This window comes from Rhinopithecus roxellana, chromosome 11 (assembly GCF_007565055.1).
Source record: "Rhinopithecus roxellana isolate Shanxi Qingling chromosome 11, ASM756505v1, whole genome shotgun sequence".
Classification (NCBI taxonomy): Eukaryota; Metazoa; Chordata; class Mammalia; order Primates; family Cercopithecidae; genus Rhinopithecus; species Rhinopithecus roxellana.
Window position 1 is genome coordinate 46,976,012 of NC_044559.1, and position 19,664 is coordinate 46,995,675.

The 19,664-nt window shown below is 43.6% G+C and overlaps 1 protein-coding gene across 3 annotated transcripts in view; it reads left to right on the forward strand.

The window, feature by feature from the left end:
- Positions 1 to 19,664, forward strand: part of DOCK1 (dedicator of cytokinesis 1) — a 548,347-nt gene that overhangs the window by 147,830 nt on the left and 380,853 nt on the right. For all 3 annotated transcript variants that reach the window (XM_030941069.1, XM_030941070.1, XM_030941071.1), the window contains exon 23: positions 5,362 to 5,470. In XM_030941069.1, coding sequence (XP_030796929.1) covers positions 5,362 to 5,470 — 109 coding nt within the window. The remainder of the gene's footprint in view (positions 1 to 5,361; positions 5,471 to 19,664) is intronic.

Genomic DNA, 19,664 nt, shown 5'->3' on the forward strand with positions numbered 1-19,664 from the left:
ACTATAGGCAGGTGCCAGCATACCTGGCTAATTTTTTGTAGGACATGGTCTCACTGTGTGCACAGGCTGGTCTCAAACTCCTGGCCTGAAGCGATCCTCCTGCTGTGGCCTCCCAGAGTGCTGGGATTCCAGGCGTGAGCCCCTGTACCCCACTGATCCTGGGGATGTTGATACTCGTGTTCCTTCTCTCCCTCCCTTTTCCTCCCTTCTTCCCTAGCTTCTTCCTGCTCTCCTTTTTTTGTTCTTTCCTCTCTCTATCCCTCCTTTTTTCTCTCCTTTGTCCCTTCCTTCCTTCCATGAATACGTAATGAGCATTTGAGCCCCAAGTGTATCCCAGACGTTCATAGTTTGACTTTATTAGTTTTTCTCTGAACGTTTCCTTAATGTGGGTCCTGGCTGCCTACCCTGATTCCGGAGGGGAGAGAAGGACATAACGTTCTTTGAGACGTAGAGCACCTAGCTGCATTGTGCAGAGACAACAAATACTTAAATTTAAATCTGTATTCTGAAATGGCTGAGAAGATATTTCATAGATTTTAGGAGAGGAAAAAACTCGTGCCCTTAGAATATTGGATGGTAAGGCAGAAGTCTTCTAGTAATCCCTCCCCTTCTGTCCTCCTCACCCCAGCTCCCCATCATCCCACCACAGCATGTCAGTTGTTACTTCATCTGTGCTATCACAGGTCTGAATTGTAGATGAAATCGTTTTCCTAGCCTGTATAGGCTACTTAAAGGAAAAAGAGCCCCACGTCCCACGCAGATGTCTAGGATGTTTGATCCGTGACAATCTCCAAGCGTGTCTCCTGTGTGGTGCTGTCAGAGGTGGGGAGGAAAACAAACGAGGACTCTCATCTTCCTACCTCCAGCATGTGTATTATTACCTTGAGAGAAAAACAATTGTGCTCACAGCTGGAATTCATGAATGTGTTTTCCTTTTTGCAGTTGGGATAAACTTTTGAGATCTTATTTTTCTTTTGCTTTCAAAATGGTCTGCTGTGTTTTCCCATAATGCAGTAGCTTTGTTAAATTCCAGGATAATTGACCGTAATTATTCTTCCAAAGAACAAAGAGGTGAAACTTTGGAGATGAAGATACTGAAGCTTATATGGTTAACTTACTATCTTTCTTGCTATGCAGTCTCATATTTTTTGTTTTGTTTGGAAAGCTCATTTGGTTTTGAATTGAGAACAACAGTTTAAAAGCTATGGCCCAAAGACATTTGATTCCTGGGGAACCCACTGAAAGATTCCAGACAGCCGGGGCCACTTCTCCACTGGTGTTTGTTTGTCTGTGTTTTCTGTGTGGGCGGATCGCATTAACTAGAAAGCCAGAAAACAGATATCCTGCATCAGACCTTCAGAATCAAATTACTAAATCTAGTTATTGCCTGCCTCCTCTTCTGGGTTTCCTGCACTTTGTAGAGTTTTTGCCTGTCATCTGGTGTTAGCTTTATAAATAATTAGTTATTGATCATGAATAAGTTGTACAGACCTTTTTGCTCTCATTCCCTGGGTCACAAAATAGAATGTAGTTAATAGACAAAGATCCTGTCATTCCTTGTTAATGAATACTTATTTAAGTAGAGCAAGGAATGAGCAGATCTTATTCATCTGTTTATTGATATGTTTCTGAGTTGTTTTTTCTCAGTTTTTTATCCACCTTAGGGTAGATCAAAAAAGTGGCTCTCCCTGGTTTATCTGGGAAAATGAAAAGGGAAGATTCTAGAGACTTTCACAGTGATCTTTTGTTACAGAAAGATGCTTCAAAAGGATCACTGCAAAATGCTATGTTCTAAACATGTTGGTTGGTATAAGATAAACTGTTCTACATTTTTATTCGTGAGAGGTTCTGTAGAATTTTAAAAATATTAAAGATGCATTAATCATGCTTTATAGATTTTGAAGCTGTGTTATTGGGGGCATACAGATTTAAAATTGTGATGTCTTTCTTGTGGATTTATTCTTTAATCAATATGAAAAGTTTCTCTTAATCTTTTGGCTAGTATTTGCATGGAATACCTATTTCCATTCTTTTATTTTGGTGCTTTCTGTGTCTTTATACTTATGATATGCTGCTTATTAGCAACATATAGTTGTATTTTCTTTAATCCAGTCTGACAGTCTTCTTAATGGAGCATTTCATCCATTGATATGTAGTATAATTAAGTAATATATTAGATTTATATATATTATTTTTACATTAATTTTCCCTTCCCCATCTGTGTTATTTTCCCCTTTTACTCCTTTTTTGCCTTCTTTTATACCAGTTACACTTTTTTAAATCATCCCATTTTCTGATTTCTTAACATATTATTTGAATATTCTTTTACTATTATTTTTAACAATTATCCTAGAGATGGTAACATGCATGTTGGACTTGTTTTAGAGTATTTCAAATGATTACTCTTACCAATCCACTGATAATGCTAGATATGGCCAGAAAAATAGCACACTAGAATTGCCATTTTCTTCTCTTCTGTTTATATTATTACTGTATTTCAATTCTACATATTTTATATTTCGTAAGACATTACTGTTATTTTATACAGTTAGTATTCATTTGATGTGTTTTATGTTTGTAATCGTTTTTCATCCTTCAATTTCGCTTTTCCTTTGGGATCCTTTTCTTTCTGTAACTCCCTTGTATTATTTCTTTTAGTATTGCCCAGCTATGGGGCTCTGTTGGTATGAAAATGATTTATTTCATCTTTGTGTTTGAAAGATATTTTCACTCACTATAGCATTCTAGATTGGAAGCTCTTTTCTTCTTCCACATGTTATTCTATTCTGTTTTGATTTTCTTCATTTATAGTAAGTCATTAGCTTTCAGACTTACGGATACATCTTTGAATTTAAATGGTATCGTTTTCTTTCTTGCTGCTTTTAGTTTGTCTCCTTTTCTGTGGTTATTGACAGTCTTACTATGGGTTGCATAGGATTGTTTTTGCTTTTAATTTATCCTGCATTGCATTTTTGAATTTTTTGATTGATATCTTTGATCAGTTTTGGAAGATTGGTGGCCATTGTCTGTTCTAATGTTACTTTTGTCCTGTTATCTTCCTCCTTTTCTCTTGGCACTTGAATTACATGTATGTTAGATCTCCTCCATATGCCTGCACATCTCTAGCCCTCTTTTCTGTATTCTCTTCCTCGGTACTTCTGTTTAGTTATTTTCTGTGGATTGTCTTCCATTTTACTAATTCTGTCTCTTGCTGTGTCTACTCTCTATTTTGTTAATCCATATAATAAATTTTTAATTTTAGAGATTATATTTTGTAGTTTTAGAATTTCCATTTGATTATTTTTAAATAGATTCATTTCTCTACTAAAAGTTTTCTCTTACCTTCTATTTGTCATATTTTTATCTTATTTTCCCTGTTCTCAAATACGATGATTATAGTTGTTTTGATGTTCTAGGAAACCGTAATATCTAGATTATCTGCGGGACTGTTTCTGCTCTCTTTTTCCTCTTTCACTTGGACTGTGGTCTGGTTTTCTGCTAAGGTTAATAATTTTTGTTTGAAGTCAAGACCTTTTGTATGTAAAACTGTAGAAACTTCAGATGATGTGATCTTCTTCCAGAGATAATTCATCCTGCCTTCTTCTAGACAAAGTGGGGCTGACCATCTTATTTTAATCAGAGACTGCTTAGTTTCAAGGCTGCATTGTACCCTTAGTATGCCTCTGTCTCCATGTACTATGCCTCTGGCTTTCTAGGATCCTTTCATGTGAGAGTCAGCTCTGTTACCTGGGGACTCTCTCCCTGGCTTTTTCCAAACTCTCATCATTCTCTCTGATGACTGATACCAATTCCAGTTCGCTTAACAGAGGTTTTCATTTTGGTTTTTAGTCTTCTACCCCATACAGTTCTAGGAATTACAGATGTCCTGAGGGGAAACATGATTGCAGCTTGATGCCTCCCCGAGGGTTGCACTGGTCTACCAGGTGTTCTCCATGTCACCGGCAAGCAGAAGTTCATGACTCACATCATTTTAATTGTTTGGTACATCTCTTACGCAAATGCCATTTGAAAACCCTTATTTACAAAACAGATCCACTAGGTTGCCATTTCCCATTTTACACAGAATTTATTGCTTTACAGTGGAATCCATTTAAATATCAGACTATCTCTAGGGTAATTACTTATCACTTAGTTTACAAAACTTTCCATTGTACACAAGTTTTCAGGTATCGTATATTTTTAATTAGGCAGCAAACTAGTATTAATAAACTCTGTATTAATAAAACATCTGAGTCACAGTATTTTAAAATGCAAATGTGTTGCTTTTTAGTAACGCAACAACTCGAAGTAACTGCTAATAAATAATTTACAGATGAGACTTATTTTCAATTAGTAACATATATTAGCATACATGTAACCAATGCACAACTTCCTTATTACCTATTTATTGAATATGTCCCACCTCTTGAATACTTTTCAGTTACCACTGATGTTGAAATGAATACATTTGTATAGCACTGTTCCTCTGAAATAAAAAGTAAAGCAACTCTTGAATATCGTTTTAAAGGATTAGAAGATCCTGGTAAATTGAGTGTGGTGTTGATTTTCGATTTGTGACATAATGGGTTTAAAAACCCTGGTAGTGGCCGCCTGGCGGCTCACAACTGTAATCCCAGCACTTTGGGAGACCAAGGCGAGTTCACACCTGTAATCCCAGCACTTTGGGAGACCGAGGCGAGTGGGTCACCTGAGGGCAGGAGTTCAAGACCAGCCTGGCCAACATGGTGAAACTTTGTCCCTACTAAAATACAAAAGTTAGCTGGGCATGGTGGCGGGCACCTCTAATCCCACCTACTTGGGAGGTTGAGGCAGGAGAATTGCTTGAACCCAGGAGGCAAAGATTGCAGTGAGCCGAGATTGTGCCATCGCACTCCAGCCTGGGTGACAAGAGCAAGACTTTGCCACAAAAATAAATAAATAAAAATAAAAACACTGGTAGAAAAACTCAACAGCATCTTAATAGTGTTAATTTTTGTGGGGTAGAAATAAAGCTGAATTTCCCCATCCTCTTTCCCTCCTTCTCTTCCTCGGCCCTTTCCTCCCTCCCTTTCTGTATATTTTCTGTGGTTTTCAGATTTATAAGATGTAGTATGTTACAATGAAAAGGCAGTGAGTGGTAGCATTAAGAGTCAGCCTCTGTATGTGGAGGCACGCCACCTTGGCTGAGTGGTCTGCATGAGTCTCGCTGCCTAGTCACCTTCCTTGCTTCATGAATGTTGAGGATGTGGTCTCTCATTCTAACTTGTCACCCAAGTGATTCCCTTCATGGCTATAGACAGGGATTCAAAAAATATTGAGGTGTTTCTGCCAGGCCCCCACAGTTTGTGTGTTTCTTTGCAGACTGTATGAAAACAAGGGAGAGGCCGACTTTGTGGAATCTTTGCTGCAGCTCTTCAGGTCCATCAATGACATGATGAGCAGCATGTCAGACCAGACCGTCCGGGTGAAGGTGAGTGCCAGCCACTGCCAAGGCAGACTTCTCTTTCTTTTCTTCTTTCATTGTCATTTTTGGAGGTAGGTATTTTGATTACAGTTAATAAACTTGCCCCAAATACTATAGTTGTTAATATCAGAGATCTCAATTTGATTTTAAGAGCTGTGCTCCTTCCTTCCTTCCTTCCTTCCTTCCTTCCTTCCTTCCTTCCTTCCTTCCTTCCTTCCTTCCTTCCTTCCTTCCTTCCTTCCTCCTTTCTTTTCTTTTCTTTCTTTCCTTTCTCTCTTCCTCCCTTCCTCCCTTCCTCCCTTCCTCCCTTCCTTCCTTTCTGTCTTTCTTTCTTGTCTTTCTGTCTTTCTTTGTTTGTTTTTTGTTTTGAGATGGAGCCCCACTCTGTTGCCCAGGCTGGAGTGCAGTGGCGTGATCTTGGCTCACTCCAACTTCCACCTCCCAGGTTCAAACAATTCTTCTGTCTCAGCCTCCCAAATTGCTGGGAGTACAGGCACGTACCACCATGCACAGCTGATTTTTTTTTATTTTTAGTAGAGACAAGGTTTCACCATATTGCTCAGGCTGGTCTCCAACTCCTGACCTCAGGTGATCCACCTGCCTCGGTCTCCCAAAGTGCTGGGATTACAGACGTGAGCCACTGTGCACGGCCTTTTTTTTTCTTTTATTTGTAGTTGACAAAATAATTTTACACGTTTATGGGATACATGGTGATATTTCAATACAGGTATATGGTGTGATCAAATTAGGGCAATTAGCATAGCATCACCTTGAACGTTTTTCATTTCTTTGTGCTGTGAACATTCAGAATCCTTTCTACTAGCTTTTTGAACATATACACTAAATTATTGTTGACCTTCTTCACTCTACATTGCTAGAGAACACTGGACTTTATTCTGCTTATCTAGCTGTAGCTTTTTATCAAAGTGCACTTGTAGATGAAGGGCTTCGCCTGTGGCTGAGTGAAGGGGCTGTGGGCCCTACCAAGCCTGAACTAGAGGGAAAGGCCCCGGAGCCTGTTTTGTAGTGAACATAATCACGCTCCATGTGCAGTGAAATCCTTTCTTCCTCCTCCCCAGGTGCTTTTAAATATTTTCATTGCTTCTCTCTCTGCTCTTTGGTAAGAGCGATCCTGAATTTACTTTATTTAAATTTGGGGGAATTGATGGGAATCATGTTTTACACCTAATTTCTCAGGGTGTCCATGCCCCGGAAATGGTGGTGAATCCTCATGCTTCAGCGGATCTTTGCCTGTGCACAAGAGCGAGCCTTCCAGTGCCCCTGTTCTTCTGTTCTTCTTCCCTCTTTTGATGCCCTCATCTCACCGTGTTGTCCTTTGGAAGAAAGATGCCTTCCCCTCATGAGGCCTGAGTGTTCTTTAGGATGCTCACTGGTGTGGAAGTGCCTGGGAGGCCCATGGAGCAGCTGCAGGACCCCCACACTCTAGGTTATTCTAGTGATGGCAGTTTTCACTGGGCTGACTTATTGCAGAAAGAGCTGTGCAACTTGCAATTTGCTGCCTGCCCTAATTCCTTCAAAGAACAAGAATCTTCCAAATGATTAACTTACATCTTTCACTTGACTGATCGTGGTAGACACTTCTGTTCTTCCTCTTTTAATGTTCGTTTAATGTATAATTTTAGAAGGCATTCTTACAGCTAGTGTCTTAAAAGTATTTTGGTCAAGTCGTTTCCCAGCCTTAAAGCTTTGCCGTATGCCCTGGAACAAAGATGTATGTGTGCTGAGACGTGGCTTATGGTTGCTGTGACCAAGGAAACCAGCATAAGCAGACATGAATCGAGTCGGAGCCTACCTTTCATCTCAGAGGTGGTGCAGCTGTTCGGTGGAGCCATTTGGACTTTTTACTATGATCTCTTGTTTTTTTTTTTTTACATGAATTTACTATAAAAATTGGTGATTTATACAGAAAGAAATATATGTGGTGCATACATTAAAATTTTAGGTTATTTTGGCAACTTGATATTGCCCAAAGCTGTCTTATTGTCCCAAGGTTAAAATTAGCAATGTGTATGGTACATTTACTACTGAATTCAGTGGCATTTTAGAAAAACAGACGTGCGTAGTGTAAGAATAGATAAAAATTACAGGAAGTTTTGAGCCCAGCAGTAATTTTAGATTGCTAAATATATTCTTACATTATTAAATTTGATTGGGCTTGATTTGTGTCTGCCTCCCTCCCTTGAAGTCAGATTACTTAGTGACTAGGGACTGGGAAGACCTTGCTTCAGTGGGTGTTTTATTATAAGACACAAGCAAATTGAGTGACGTGTGTGCACCGATGCAAACCTTACATCTGCAAGACAGATGCATTTTATTAGACATGTCGCCTCCCTTCTGCTAATTTGTTATCATATTATTTCACAATAGGTGCTTTCTCGATGACGTTGGAAATTTAAAGATTCCCATCGTGGGAGCCTGGCTTTTGTGTTGTTTTAACTCTTTCAGTTTTGCTGTGTCTAAATGGAAGGAAATAACCTTGTGAACCATCTTACATAAACAAAGTGTATTTTCAGACTGTGACATTTAAAGGTTAAACATTGTTTCCCCAAGCGTGGCCCATGTTGGTACCAAACGGTTGGTGCCTTCCCGGTTCAAGTGATTCTCCTGCCTCATCCTCCCAGTAGCTGGGATTACAGGCACCCACCACCATGCCCGGCTAATTTTTTTGAATTTTTAGTAGAGAAGGGCCCCATCCCCTTCTTGGTACCAAACCCGCCACTGGTATCCACTTTGCAGATTTGAGTGAGCCACGGGATTTGACGAGTCAGTGAAGGGGGAGGGCAGGAGGAATTTGAGATGTCATTTATTGCAGGGTAAGCATGGTCTCCAGCTAGAATTTTCAACAGGACTGTCTTCACTGATTTACTGACAAAATTTTTCCAAGGTCATTTAAGTGAGAAAACACAAATGGAGGATGCTTGGGCAAGTTTTTATGTTAAGTCAAATGTCCAGGAAGTTCCGGTGAGTGTGTGGACACTGCCTCCCTTCACTCCCCTGCCCAGCGGCCACCTCTCGTTACCCCCGCTCCCCAGGCGCCTGCATGCCCAGATGTTTCAGTGCCGCCTCACTGTCCCTCAGTTAATGGCCCTCTGCCTCGGGGCTGCAGCCAAATGCTTTTTGAAAACATACTGCCATGGCCAAATAACATGAAATTCCCCATTTCTAAGTGTCCCGTTCAGTGGCATTAAGTACAATCACATTGTTCTGCAACCATCGTCACCATCCTTCTTTAGAATTTTTTCGTCTTTCCAAACTGAATGAAACTCCAGCCCTGTCAAACACCAACTCCCCTCAGCCCCTGGCAGCCACTGTCCTACTTTCTGGGTCTAAGAATTTAACGGCTCTGGGAACCTCATGGAAGTGGACTCATACTGCATTTGTCCTTTTGTGTCTGGCTTTTTTTTGTTTGTTTGTTTTCTTTTGAGACGGAGACTGGCTCAGTCGCCCAGGCTGGAGTGAAACGGTGCAGTCTTGGCTCACAGCAGCTTCCACCTTCCCGGTTCAAGTGATTCTCCTGCCTCCCAGCAGCTGAGATTACGGGGACCCACCACCATCCCTGGCTAATTTTTTTTTATTTTTAGTAGAGACGGGGTTTCACCACGTTGGCCAGGCTGGTCTTGATCTCCTGACCTCGTGATCGACCCACCTCGGCCTCCCAAAGTGCTGGGATTACAGGCGTGAGCCACTATGTCCAGCCGTGTTTGGCTTCTTTTACATGGCATAATGTCTGCAAGGTTCTACTAGGTCGTAGCATGTGTCAGAATCTTCTTCCTTTTTAAGGTTGCCATGTTGCTGTGTGTCTTGTCCACGTTTTGCCTGCGCACTCGTCCCTGGATAGAGGCTCGGCCTGTTCCCACTAATGGTGGTGGTGGTTCATGCTGCTGGGAACTTGGGTGTACAGGTGCCTCTTGAAGACGCTGCTGCCAGTGCTCCAGAAGTGGAATTGCTGTTTCCCGTGGTAATTAAGCTTGAATTTTTCAAAGAAGCATCCTGTTTTCCCCAGCACCCCACCATTCTACTAAAACCTCATTTGAAATTCCATATTGACTTTCCTTTAGCAGCTCTTTCTGCAGCTCCTCGAGCTCCAGGCCGCACACCACCTACCTTGAGTGAATGATGCCGCTCTGACTGCCGCACTGAAAAGACCTGGGGTCGGAGGTGGAGGTTGCGGTGAGCCGAGATCACGCCATTGCACTCCAGCCTGGGCAACAAGAGCAAAACTCAGTCTCAAAAAAAAAAAAAAAATAGAAAAGAAAAAAGAAAAGCCTTGGGGTTTCTCGGCATCACCTCTTTCTGTTTCCCTCTGAAGAGGAGAAGCCCACCTGCTGCGCAGTGCTGACCCTCCCCCTCCCTGAGACCCGCTCCACCCCTTGCTGTTTCCTCACCATCTCAGATCTCCTGTCTTCACCTTGAGCTGCCTCTTCACTAGGCCCAGATGTTCTGGAAATTCAATCCCTGCCTTCTGGATTTTTCTTTGCCCTTGGCATCTCTCTCTCCCACCTGACAAGAGGGTCCTTGGCCCCATTGCCTCTGCCCTCCAGTCCTGTTCTCTGTTCTGCCCCAAGTGATTGTGGCTGCTGCTCCTCCCGGGTGCCCCTGCAGCCCCCAGCTGCGGTGTCTCCAGACAGCCTCGGAATTCCCTTCTGCTGTCTTCTCTTCCCTGTGCTACTGTGGCGGTGGTTTCTTGAACCACTGGGCTTGGTAGGTCCCCAGTTCTTCTTCCTGAAATTAGGGCAGAAACGTCTTGGAACCATTTCCCGCACCCTGGTGCTGGACCTGCCCCTTTTTTCCTCGGCATCTCTTTTGGTGTTTTCCTGAAACTCCCATCTGGCGATGACTTGCCGTTTCTCAGAAAACTGTGCTGTTCTTCAGCTGCCAGGAGAATGGGTCAGATTGCAGTGTGTGACCTCCAGACGGCTTCACAGGCAGCCCACCTGGCTCTCCAAGCCTTTTTCCCTCTTGGTGACTGAAGTAGAGCCAGTGCCTTCCCCAGGAAACACCAAACATCTGGGTGTGGGGAGCCTCCTGAGGGTTAGCTCCCCCATCAGTGGTTGATAGAAATAGCATGAGTGCCTAGTGCCGGAATAACTGGAGCTGATACTTACTGATCACCTGCTGTTCACCGTGCTTTGTGTTTCTCAACTGATTTAGTCTTTACAACTGCCCTGTTAAATAGATAGTTTGATTGCTTTCTGATGAAGACACTGAGGCCTAGAGACCTTAATTAACTTACCCAAGGCCACGCAGCTGGGATGGGGTAACACCCTGGTTTAAACCCTGTTTGGCCAATTCCAGAACCACTCTTTTCCCCATTTGGCTCCTAGAGACAGTGTTGCTAAGCTCTGTCTATCCCATGGTGTTTGCAAACAGGGCCCATGCCTGCCATCCATATCAGTGGAGGACAGGCTGGATGCTTTGGGCTGGAAAGATGCCAACATTATCCCTGGTGGGGCTTTCCATCTAAGTGGATGTGCATAAAGCAACTTAAAAACTCTGGTGAAATGCCACAAGAATTGGGTGAGTGTGAAGGGGAGGGGAGGAGAGTTAGAAAGGGCCGATCACGAAGGCTTGTGGGAGGAGACCTTGGCGATGGCCCCACTGTGTTGGCAGCAGGTGGCTGTTTCTTGGCCACTTGTGGATTGCAGTGCGGATTGGGGCGTTTGGGGCTTTGCAGTCAGTTCTTACAGGCATTGACATCTTTTCAAGTCCACAAATACTACTACCTTCCCTTGAGATGACCCTGGGAAAAGACTACCCCATGCAGGACCTCGGCATAGTCTGTTCCATCTGGGGCTGAGAATTCCAGAATTTTCTGTAGAAGGAAACTTTGACCATGATCCACAGTGGGAAATTGATGCTTACTTGGTACACGTGTGTGTGTGTGTGTGTGTGCGCGCGCATTGTACGTGTGTGTTGTGCGTGTGTGTTGTGCATATGAAGCTAGAAAATGCTCATGAAGAAGTTGTACACTAATTCCCTGTGATGCACTCTGGCATTTTCTGGTCTAGTCTCCTTTAGTCTATTCTAGACTAATGTATTTCAGTTAAAAAAAAAAAAAATTGCTGGTTGACAGGCACTAAATTTATTTCATGAGCACTAATGGATGTAAACATGCATTGGAAAAACACTGCTCTTTCTCCATCTCAGGACTCTGCCCCTGTGTCTCCTGCTTCGTTTATTATGAAAAGATTATTGTTCGCTTTCTGCATTTCTTCCATTGTTGTGTAGAGCCCCAGGCCCCCTGGCGCTCAGGCAGCTTTCCCGACCGGCATGCGGATTGGCCTGGGGTGAAGATTAATTGAATTTGAGGGCCCCCAAGCTGAGGCTGGCACACAGATGCAGAGGGTTTGTCTTCCTTCTGGGGCACTGTCCCCAGGGAGCAGGCTTCCCCGTCTCTTTCCATTCTAAGCATCACATAGCACCATTTCCATCTGGCCTTCTTCAGAGGGGCTGTGTTGAAATTAGCTATTCTGTAATCTCGGTAAATACAGCTGGTGGGTTAGTTCTGCCCTCCAAGAGGCACCTTTTTGATTCCCTTACAAATAATTTCCTGACTTGAAATGAACTGTACTTTCTTGCCTTATATCTTACCAGAATTCTTCCTTATGAGAAGTTTTTGCTGCTTTTTGTCTCTTTATTTCCAGGCTAGCATCTGGGATCCACACTGCTACTCACAAATTTGTACACATAGAACTTTATTGTCCTCAGAACAAATGATCTGAATGTGTTAGGGATGATGACAATTTAAGATCAGATGAAGCAGGATTTGCTTGCAGGTGAGGAAGTCACGTTTCACTGAGTAACTCTGGGCCTGTCTGGCGCCTCTCTTACAGCAGCTCCTGACTTCGCCCCTTCGTCTTTATATGCGTGTTCCAGATTTTCATAAAGATATCAAGTCCTGGTAGTTGCATTAAACAAAGCAGCCATTTATTGTGTCCTTGCCCTCAGTTTAAAAGTAATATGTGATCTGGTTAGAAAATGCCAAAAAGTTAATTAAGAAAAATAAGAATCATTTATCACCCTACCTTCCAGAGATCACACTGTTAGCATTTTTGTTTTTATAATGGTGAGCTCTTTTTGCTCATTTAGCATTATGCTATATATGCACACATATAAGTATACACCCACACCTATATATACACACATATAAATGTAACATATGTATAGTATAAATTCTCATGTGTACACACACACACATGCTTTTACAGTGTTGCATTTTTCTATATATGTATCTGCCTGTGTCCTTCAGTATTTTTCAAGCACACATTTTCAAAGGTTACACATTGCCTCATGGCTGTATGATAACTTACTTAACCATTTTTCCATTTGAGGGCACTTAGCTGGTTTCTAGTTTTCAGTTTTCATGAACAGTGCTTGGCTGACCTCTTTGTCTATGGCAAAGGCCGTGCTCCATCTGGTTTGCTCTGAGGCATCCAGATTTTCAAACGCTCTAAAGTACTATGAAAGTCATGATCAAGGCGATTAAGACTTGATTCCTGGGTGATCATGACTCTGTGCTTCTTTTGTCAGGACCATGTGTATGAAATGTGTCTGCCCCACCTTGGTTTCCACTAGAGCTCCCATCTGTCTGTGTTTCTTTTCCACTTCCTTCTATGCTTCCTGGCATTGGGCTATGCAGCTGCCATGGTGGATGAGTCGGGAGCCACTTTCCTCTCTCAGAAGCCACCTGCTTCTGTGACCTTTGTGTTTCTTGGTACAGAATTGTTGGCCAAGTTAGATAAGGAGGTGAGAACTCCGGTGAGTTCCACTCCCTCTGACCTGACAGATCAGGGCCTGGAGCAAACCGGCCAATGAGATGTTGGCACCATCATAGACCAGCAAACAGCTTAGAGAAATTGAGGAGCATTTTGAGCCAGAAGGGTTTACTAAGAGCAACTAATAAAATATTTTCACCTTGATTTTGAGTGGGGGGGTGTGCATTGATGGTGTTAATTGATCCGAGGATGTCATGGGCACGAGTCAGGACTCTGAGAGTCTCGCATCGTTCGTGGGGACACAGATGCGGTGGTTCGGATGAGGACTGTCTAGGTCACATTGTCCTTGTGGAGACAGACTTGCTGAATTAGAATATTGGGCAGCTGAGGCTAGCAACTCAGGTGAAGCCAACCATGACAGGAATGACTACACTTGCTGAGAATCAGCTACAGGCCAGGCCTTCTGGAGAGTTCTCCTGCAGCATAGAGAAGAGAGGGAGGTTCCAGAGTTAAGGAGGTGAGTGGGCCAAGCTTGAAAGTTGCTCTAACAAAATACTACAAACTTGGTAGCTTAAAATAGCAGTTTTTTTCTTCTGAGTCCTGCAGATTAGAAGTTTGAAATCAGGGTGCCGGCAGGACAGGTTCCTTTTGGCTGCTCCAAGAGATGATGTGTTCTGTGCCTTTCTCTAGGTTTCTGGTGATCCTTGGTATTTCCTGACTTGCAGATGCCTCGCTCCAGTCTCTGCCTCCGTCTTCACGGGCACTCTTCCTGTGTGTCTGGCTTTGTGTCTCTTCTCTTCTTATGAGGACATCAGTCATGTTAAATTCCGGGCCCACTCTACTGTGGCATGGCCTCAGGCCAACTCGAATGTATCTGAAAAAAGACTGTTTCCAAAACATTCACAAGTCCCAAGGGTTAGGAATTGAATGTCGCCTTTTTTTTTTTTTTTTTTTTTTTTGAGACGGAGTCTTGCCCTGTCACCCAGAAGCCTGTTACACTGTTAGCAATGGTGTGATCTCAGCTCACTGCAGCCTCCACCTCCCGGGTTCAAACTGTTTTCCTGCCTCAGCCTCCCAAGTAGCTGGGATTATAGGTGCCCGCCACCACGCCCAGCTAATTTTTGTATTTTTAGTAGAAACAGGGTTTCACCCTGTTTGCCAGGCTAGTCTCAAACTCTTGACCTTGTGATCTCCCTGCTCCCAAAGTGCTGGGATTATAGGCATGATCCACTGCACCTGGCCTGAACGTAGCCTTTGGAGGGACACAATTTCACCCATGGTAGAAGTCATTGTGGACGTCAGTGCGGAGGCCACTGGCAGTCAGGTCAGTGGTGAACAGAGGACTGGAGAGGAAATGGCTCCTTAGCCAGGTACCCACAGTGAGCTTGACATGGGAGCGGCAGGACTGGAAACTTCTTAGACTCCAGTGTGCACATGATCACCTGGAGTTCTTGTTTAAATGTGATTCTGACTCTGTAGGGAGGGGCCTCAGGAAGTTTCATTTTAATCAACCCCCAGGTGATGCTAAGGTTGTGGGTCCCTGGCCGTGTATGGGGTGGGAAGTGGTCAGGCCTGGCCTTGCAGAGAGAGCTGCTGTGTGAGCAGTAGTGTTTGTGGGCAGGGCACCTGGTCTCAGTTCTTGCGGCCTTCAAGGCTGGCTTCATTCGGGCTGCCTGCCCTCAGCTGTCTGACATTCCGGACTATTTTGCTTTGATCAATTTGCCCTCCACACAGATGATGACACGCTTGCAAGTGTGGCATGTTAAGAAAGACTCAGTGGAAGGAGGAGCAAGGAAAAGTGAAGAAAATATTTTATGGCTTGCCTTTAGAGGACCTGTGGGTCCAAATGCTCCCCATTTCATTCCACCCCTTGCTGGTCTGTGGCCCTGCAGAGGGTTGGGTAGGCTGAGATCTGAACTCACCAGGTGCTGCAGCGTTCCAGTCTTCTTGGTTGCTTCCTAGGATTCTTCCTGCCCTCTCTGGAGGGAGCAATACCACTCACATAGGAAAGAATTAATCCGGGGAGGTCTGGATAAATACACTTGTTTCGTCGACCACCTCTCCACCCCCATTTATATTGTGCACGGTACATTGCAGCAGTAGCAGAAATTGCAGCAGTAACACTGCCTTACAGAAATTGCAGCAGTAGCGCTACCTTACAGAAATTGCAGCAGTAGCGCTACCTTACAGAAATGCAGCAGTAACACTACCTTACAGAAATGCAGCAGTAACACTACCTTACAGAAATGCAGCAGTAACACTACCTTACAGAAATTGCAGCAGTAGCGCTACCTTACAGAAATTGCAGCAGTAGCGCTACCTTACAGAAATGCAGCAGTAGCGCTACCTTACAGAAATGCAGCAGTAGCGCTACCTTACAGAAATTGCAGCAGTAGCGCTACCTTACAGAAATTGCAGCAGTAGCGCTACCTTACAGAAATGCAGCAGTAGCGCTACCTTACAGAAATTGCAGCAGTAGCGCTACCTTACAGAAATTGCAGCAGTAGGAGAAATTGCAGCAGTAACACTACCTTACAGAAATTGCAGCAGTAGCGCTACCTTACAGAAATTGCAGCAGTAGCAGAAATTGCAGCAGTAACACTACCTTACAGAAATTGCAGCAGTAGTGCTACCTTACAGAAATTGCAGCAGTAGCAGAAATTGCAGCAGTAACACTACCTTACAGAAATTGCAGCAGTAACACTACCTTACAGAAATTGCAGCAGTAACACTACCTTACAGAAATGCAGCAGTAGCGCTACCTTACAGAAATTGCAGCAGTAGCGCTACCTTACAGAAATTGCAGCAGTAACACTACCTTACAGAAATTGCAGCAGTAACACTACCTTACAGAAATGCAGCAGTAGCGCTACCTTACAGAAATGCAGCAGTAGCGCTACCTTACAGAAATTGCAGCAGTAACGCTACCTTACAGAAATTGCAGCAGTAACACTACCTTACAGAAATGCAGCAGTAGCGCTACCTTACAGAAATGCAGCAGTAACACTGCCTTACAGAAATGCAGCAGTAGCGCTACCTTACAGAAATAGCAGCAGTGGCAGAAATGACAAGTCATCTCTCTTCCACCAAGCTTCTTCAGCAAACCAAGTATTTCTATTGGTTTTCTTCCAGTTCTAGTGGGTGAACATCAAAATGTTTATACTTACAACCTGCGTAGTTTTTGGTTTACTAATTTTTTATCATTATATCACAACACCTTTCCATTATTAATGTGTACTCATAATTGTAATGGCTGTATGCCAGTTCAGAACATGTGCCTGAATTGATGTGTAATCAAATGATTTTTCATCAAATTAATTTTTCTATTGTTGAATACTACAATTTTGCTTTTAGCATTTTAAGCCTGCAACAAATTATTTCATTGATAAGTAGTGTGTGTTTATGTTTTCTTTAATTTTATGATCCATTTTTCCATGTTGATTCTTTCATATTGCCACCTGTTAGAGGACAAGGCTTTCATTTGAGATTGCAGAGTTCTAGGCACTTCCTTGCCATCCCTCCTGCCTTGTCCCCCTGTAATGACACTCACTGGTGGAAAATCTCTCCTTTGGCCATGGTGGCTTCAGTGCTCAGGAACCTGAACTTATTTTCTTCCACCCTTGACCTTATTCGAAGATCTCTGTTGCCAGGTGCTCCTCCCATATCTGTGCCCTCGGTCTTGGATTCTACCTACTGTCAGCATGCAGGGTGCCAGTGGGCCCCATTCTCCTTCCTCCATCGTGGTCAGGATTCAGCGTTCCTCTGAAAGTGAGCAGGTCTCAAAGTAGAGTTACGCTTAGTACCTCATCATTGAGTTATATATTCATCTATTTTAAAAATTCCTTCAATCATATGTTCATTCTCCTGTGTGCCAGGCACTGTGCTAGGTACTGAGGGGTTTCAGCACCAATCACACAGATATGCTCTGTATTCTCATGGTGGTTCCATTGGAGTGAGCAAGGCAGGCGTGAACTCAGTAACCATCCCCTATGCATATAGTTGCACAATTGCAATATGTGATTTTAAGCAAATGACAGACATAAAATTATCGTTGTGGATTATAATCAGTCATTTTCAGAAAAAGTAAAGGTCAGGGTGACAAGGTATATCGGGGCATTGGAAGTAGTTTAGGAGTTTAAAGAAGGTTTCAAAAAGGAGTTAAAGAAAGTGTGAGTTGTGGAGAAACTGAGCAGAGGCAGCAGACAGGAAGGTGTTTGCTGCATTCAAGAAGTTATGAGATCAGCAGCTGTGGCTGGACAGGGAGAGTCCTGAGAAGCCGGGGACCCTGAGAGAATGGAGAGGCAGGGCCAGGCGTAGGCGGGGCTGTGCCCGATCTGAGGAGGCCTCTGGAGAGGGCTGGTCAGGTCAGAGTTGGCTTTTCCAAGGATGGATTCAGCCATTTCAATTAGAGGGATTGAGAGAGGAAGGAAGAGTGAAAAGCTGTCCTGTGACCCAGATTTGTGCCTTGGGGTAGAGCATGCTCTCCACCGCAGCCCTCTTGACATTTGGAGCTGGATCGTCTGTTTCTTATGCATCCAAGCATGTTTAGCAGCACTGCTGGCCCGATCCCAGTAGCACTCTCTGGTGGTGATAACCAGAAATGTCTCCAAGTACTGCCAGATGTCCCCTGGGGTAGGGGATAGAGCAGGTGTGAGGAGATGGCTCTGGGTTGAGAACACTGGGCCATGCTCTTGGTAGACTTTAATGAGGGGATGGACACTTTTGCAGCCTTGGTGGTGGTGGATCAGTTATGGAAAGTGAGGAAGAGGAAGGGTGGCATTGTGATTCTCTCCCAAATCTTTGCCTCAAGCAGCTGTGGGACACTGTGAAAAAAGCCATCAAGCCTATAGAATGTGTAAACGCCAAGGGTGGGCTTCTGCACCCGAGACCCTGTTTGAAAACCATCTCCTTCTGGAAACTGCTGGGCCAGTCAGTTCCTGCCTCGCTCCGTTGTGGTAGAGCTGTACCTGCCGGTCGCACGGTGCCGATAGGTACTCACTTCTTGCTGCACATTTTGATTCTCCTTTTCCTTTGAATCCACCTGTCATTTCCAATGACATTCCTGGTTTTTAGGACAGGGTTTCCATTTTCCTTTAGTTTGTGGAGAGTGTCCTGCCTCCGCCTCTTGTCTAGTATTCACTTAATAGTCAGGGGCTGTTGGCTGGTTGGCCATTGGTGGTTGTGCAGATACAAAGGTGGTCACCATTAGGTGCTTGGATATGTAATACAGCAGAGGAAAATGCCAAGCCTAGACTCTCGTGTGGTTTGGAGGGAACTAGACTGCCACTTTTGTCCAGATGGGTTGTGGAGCATGAAGTCATCCTAATCCCTTCTGTTTGTGCAGTACTCTCTCAGGCACCAAAGCCTTTGATGTGTGTTATCTCTTAGGATCCTCCCAGCACTGCCATGGTGGTTGTTAAAAATGATGAAAAAGCTTTCTAAAGGGACGGGCAGAGAACATAATCATGCAAAGTCTGTGCGTCTTAATAGCTGACTCATTGATGGAAACATTTATATCCCACATCTACTGGCTCGCCTGGCTTCTTCAAATGCACCTGTCCCTAGGAGCGCTTCCCAGAGATATCAGCGTTTAGAACAGACCAGTCTAAACAAGGTCTTCTCAAGCGAACTGAAGATACTAGGTCTGCAAAGGCTCATCTGCACCTCACTTACGATGTGGCATTTATAAATGCATTCGCTGTAGGTGTTTGTAGATCCTTTTTATGTTTTAAGTTTGCAGCGTTGAGGCCTATTTTGATTGCAAATTGCATAAACCTCAAATAAGATCTAAATCAAAGGAAAGATATTCCGTGTTCATAGGTGACTCAACATTAAGATGTCAGTTCTTCCCAACTTGATCCACAGATTCACTGCAGTCCCAATCAAAATCCCAGCAAGTTACTTTGTGGCTATTGACCAACTGATTCAGAAGTTCATGTGGAAAAGCAAAAGACCCAGAATAGTCAACACAGTATTTATGGAGAGCAAAGTCAGAGGTCTGGCACTACTTGACTTCAAGTCTGCTGGAAAGCTCCAGTAATCTAATTACATAAACCCAACTCCAGTTCACATTAGAAAGAAGGAAATTAATTGATTCATGTAGTTTTGGAGTCCAAGTGTTAGGCATGAGTGAGTTTAGGATTTAGAAGATATCCTCCTCTTGGCTTAGTATTTATTTCTCTCCAGTTGAGGGAAAAGTGGCTGCCAGTAGCCAGAGGCTTGCAATTTTCTTTTTTATTTAATAGTCTTCGAGGACACAGAGTGACCGTCTCTCTCTTTAAGGCAATGTTAATCTTCAGACAGAACCCTCGTTAACCTTCCTTTTTTAAGCAGGAGGCTATCCCTGAAAGGAAAAGACTGTGAGGTTGAGACAGAAGTAGAGCTTCATAATGCAGAAAGTGGAGAAAGAGGGATGAGAGGAGGCGCAGGAAGGCTGAAGGGACATTTGTAAGTGCAGCTGAAGC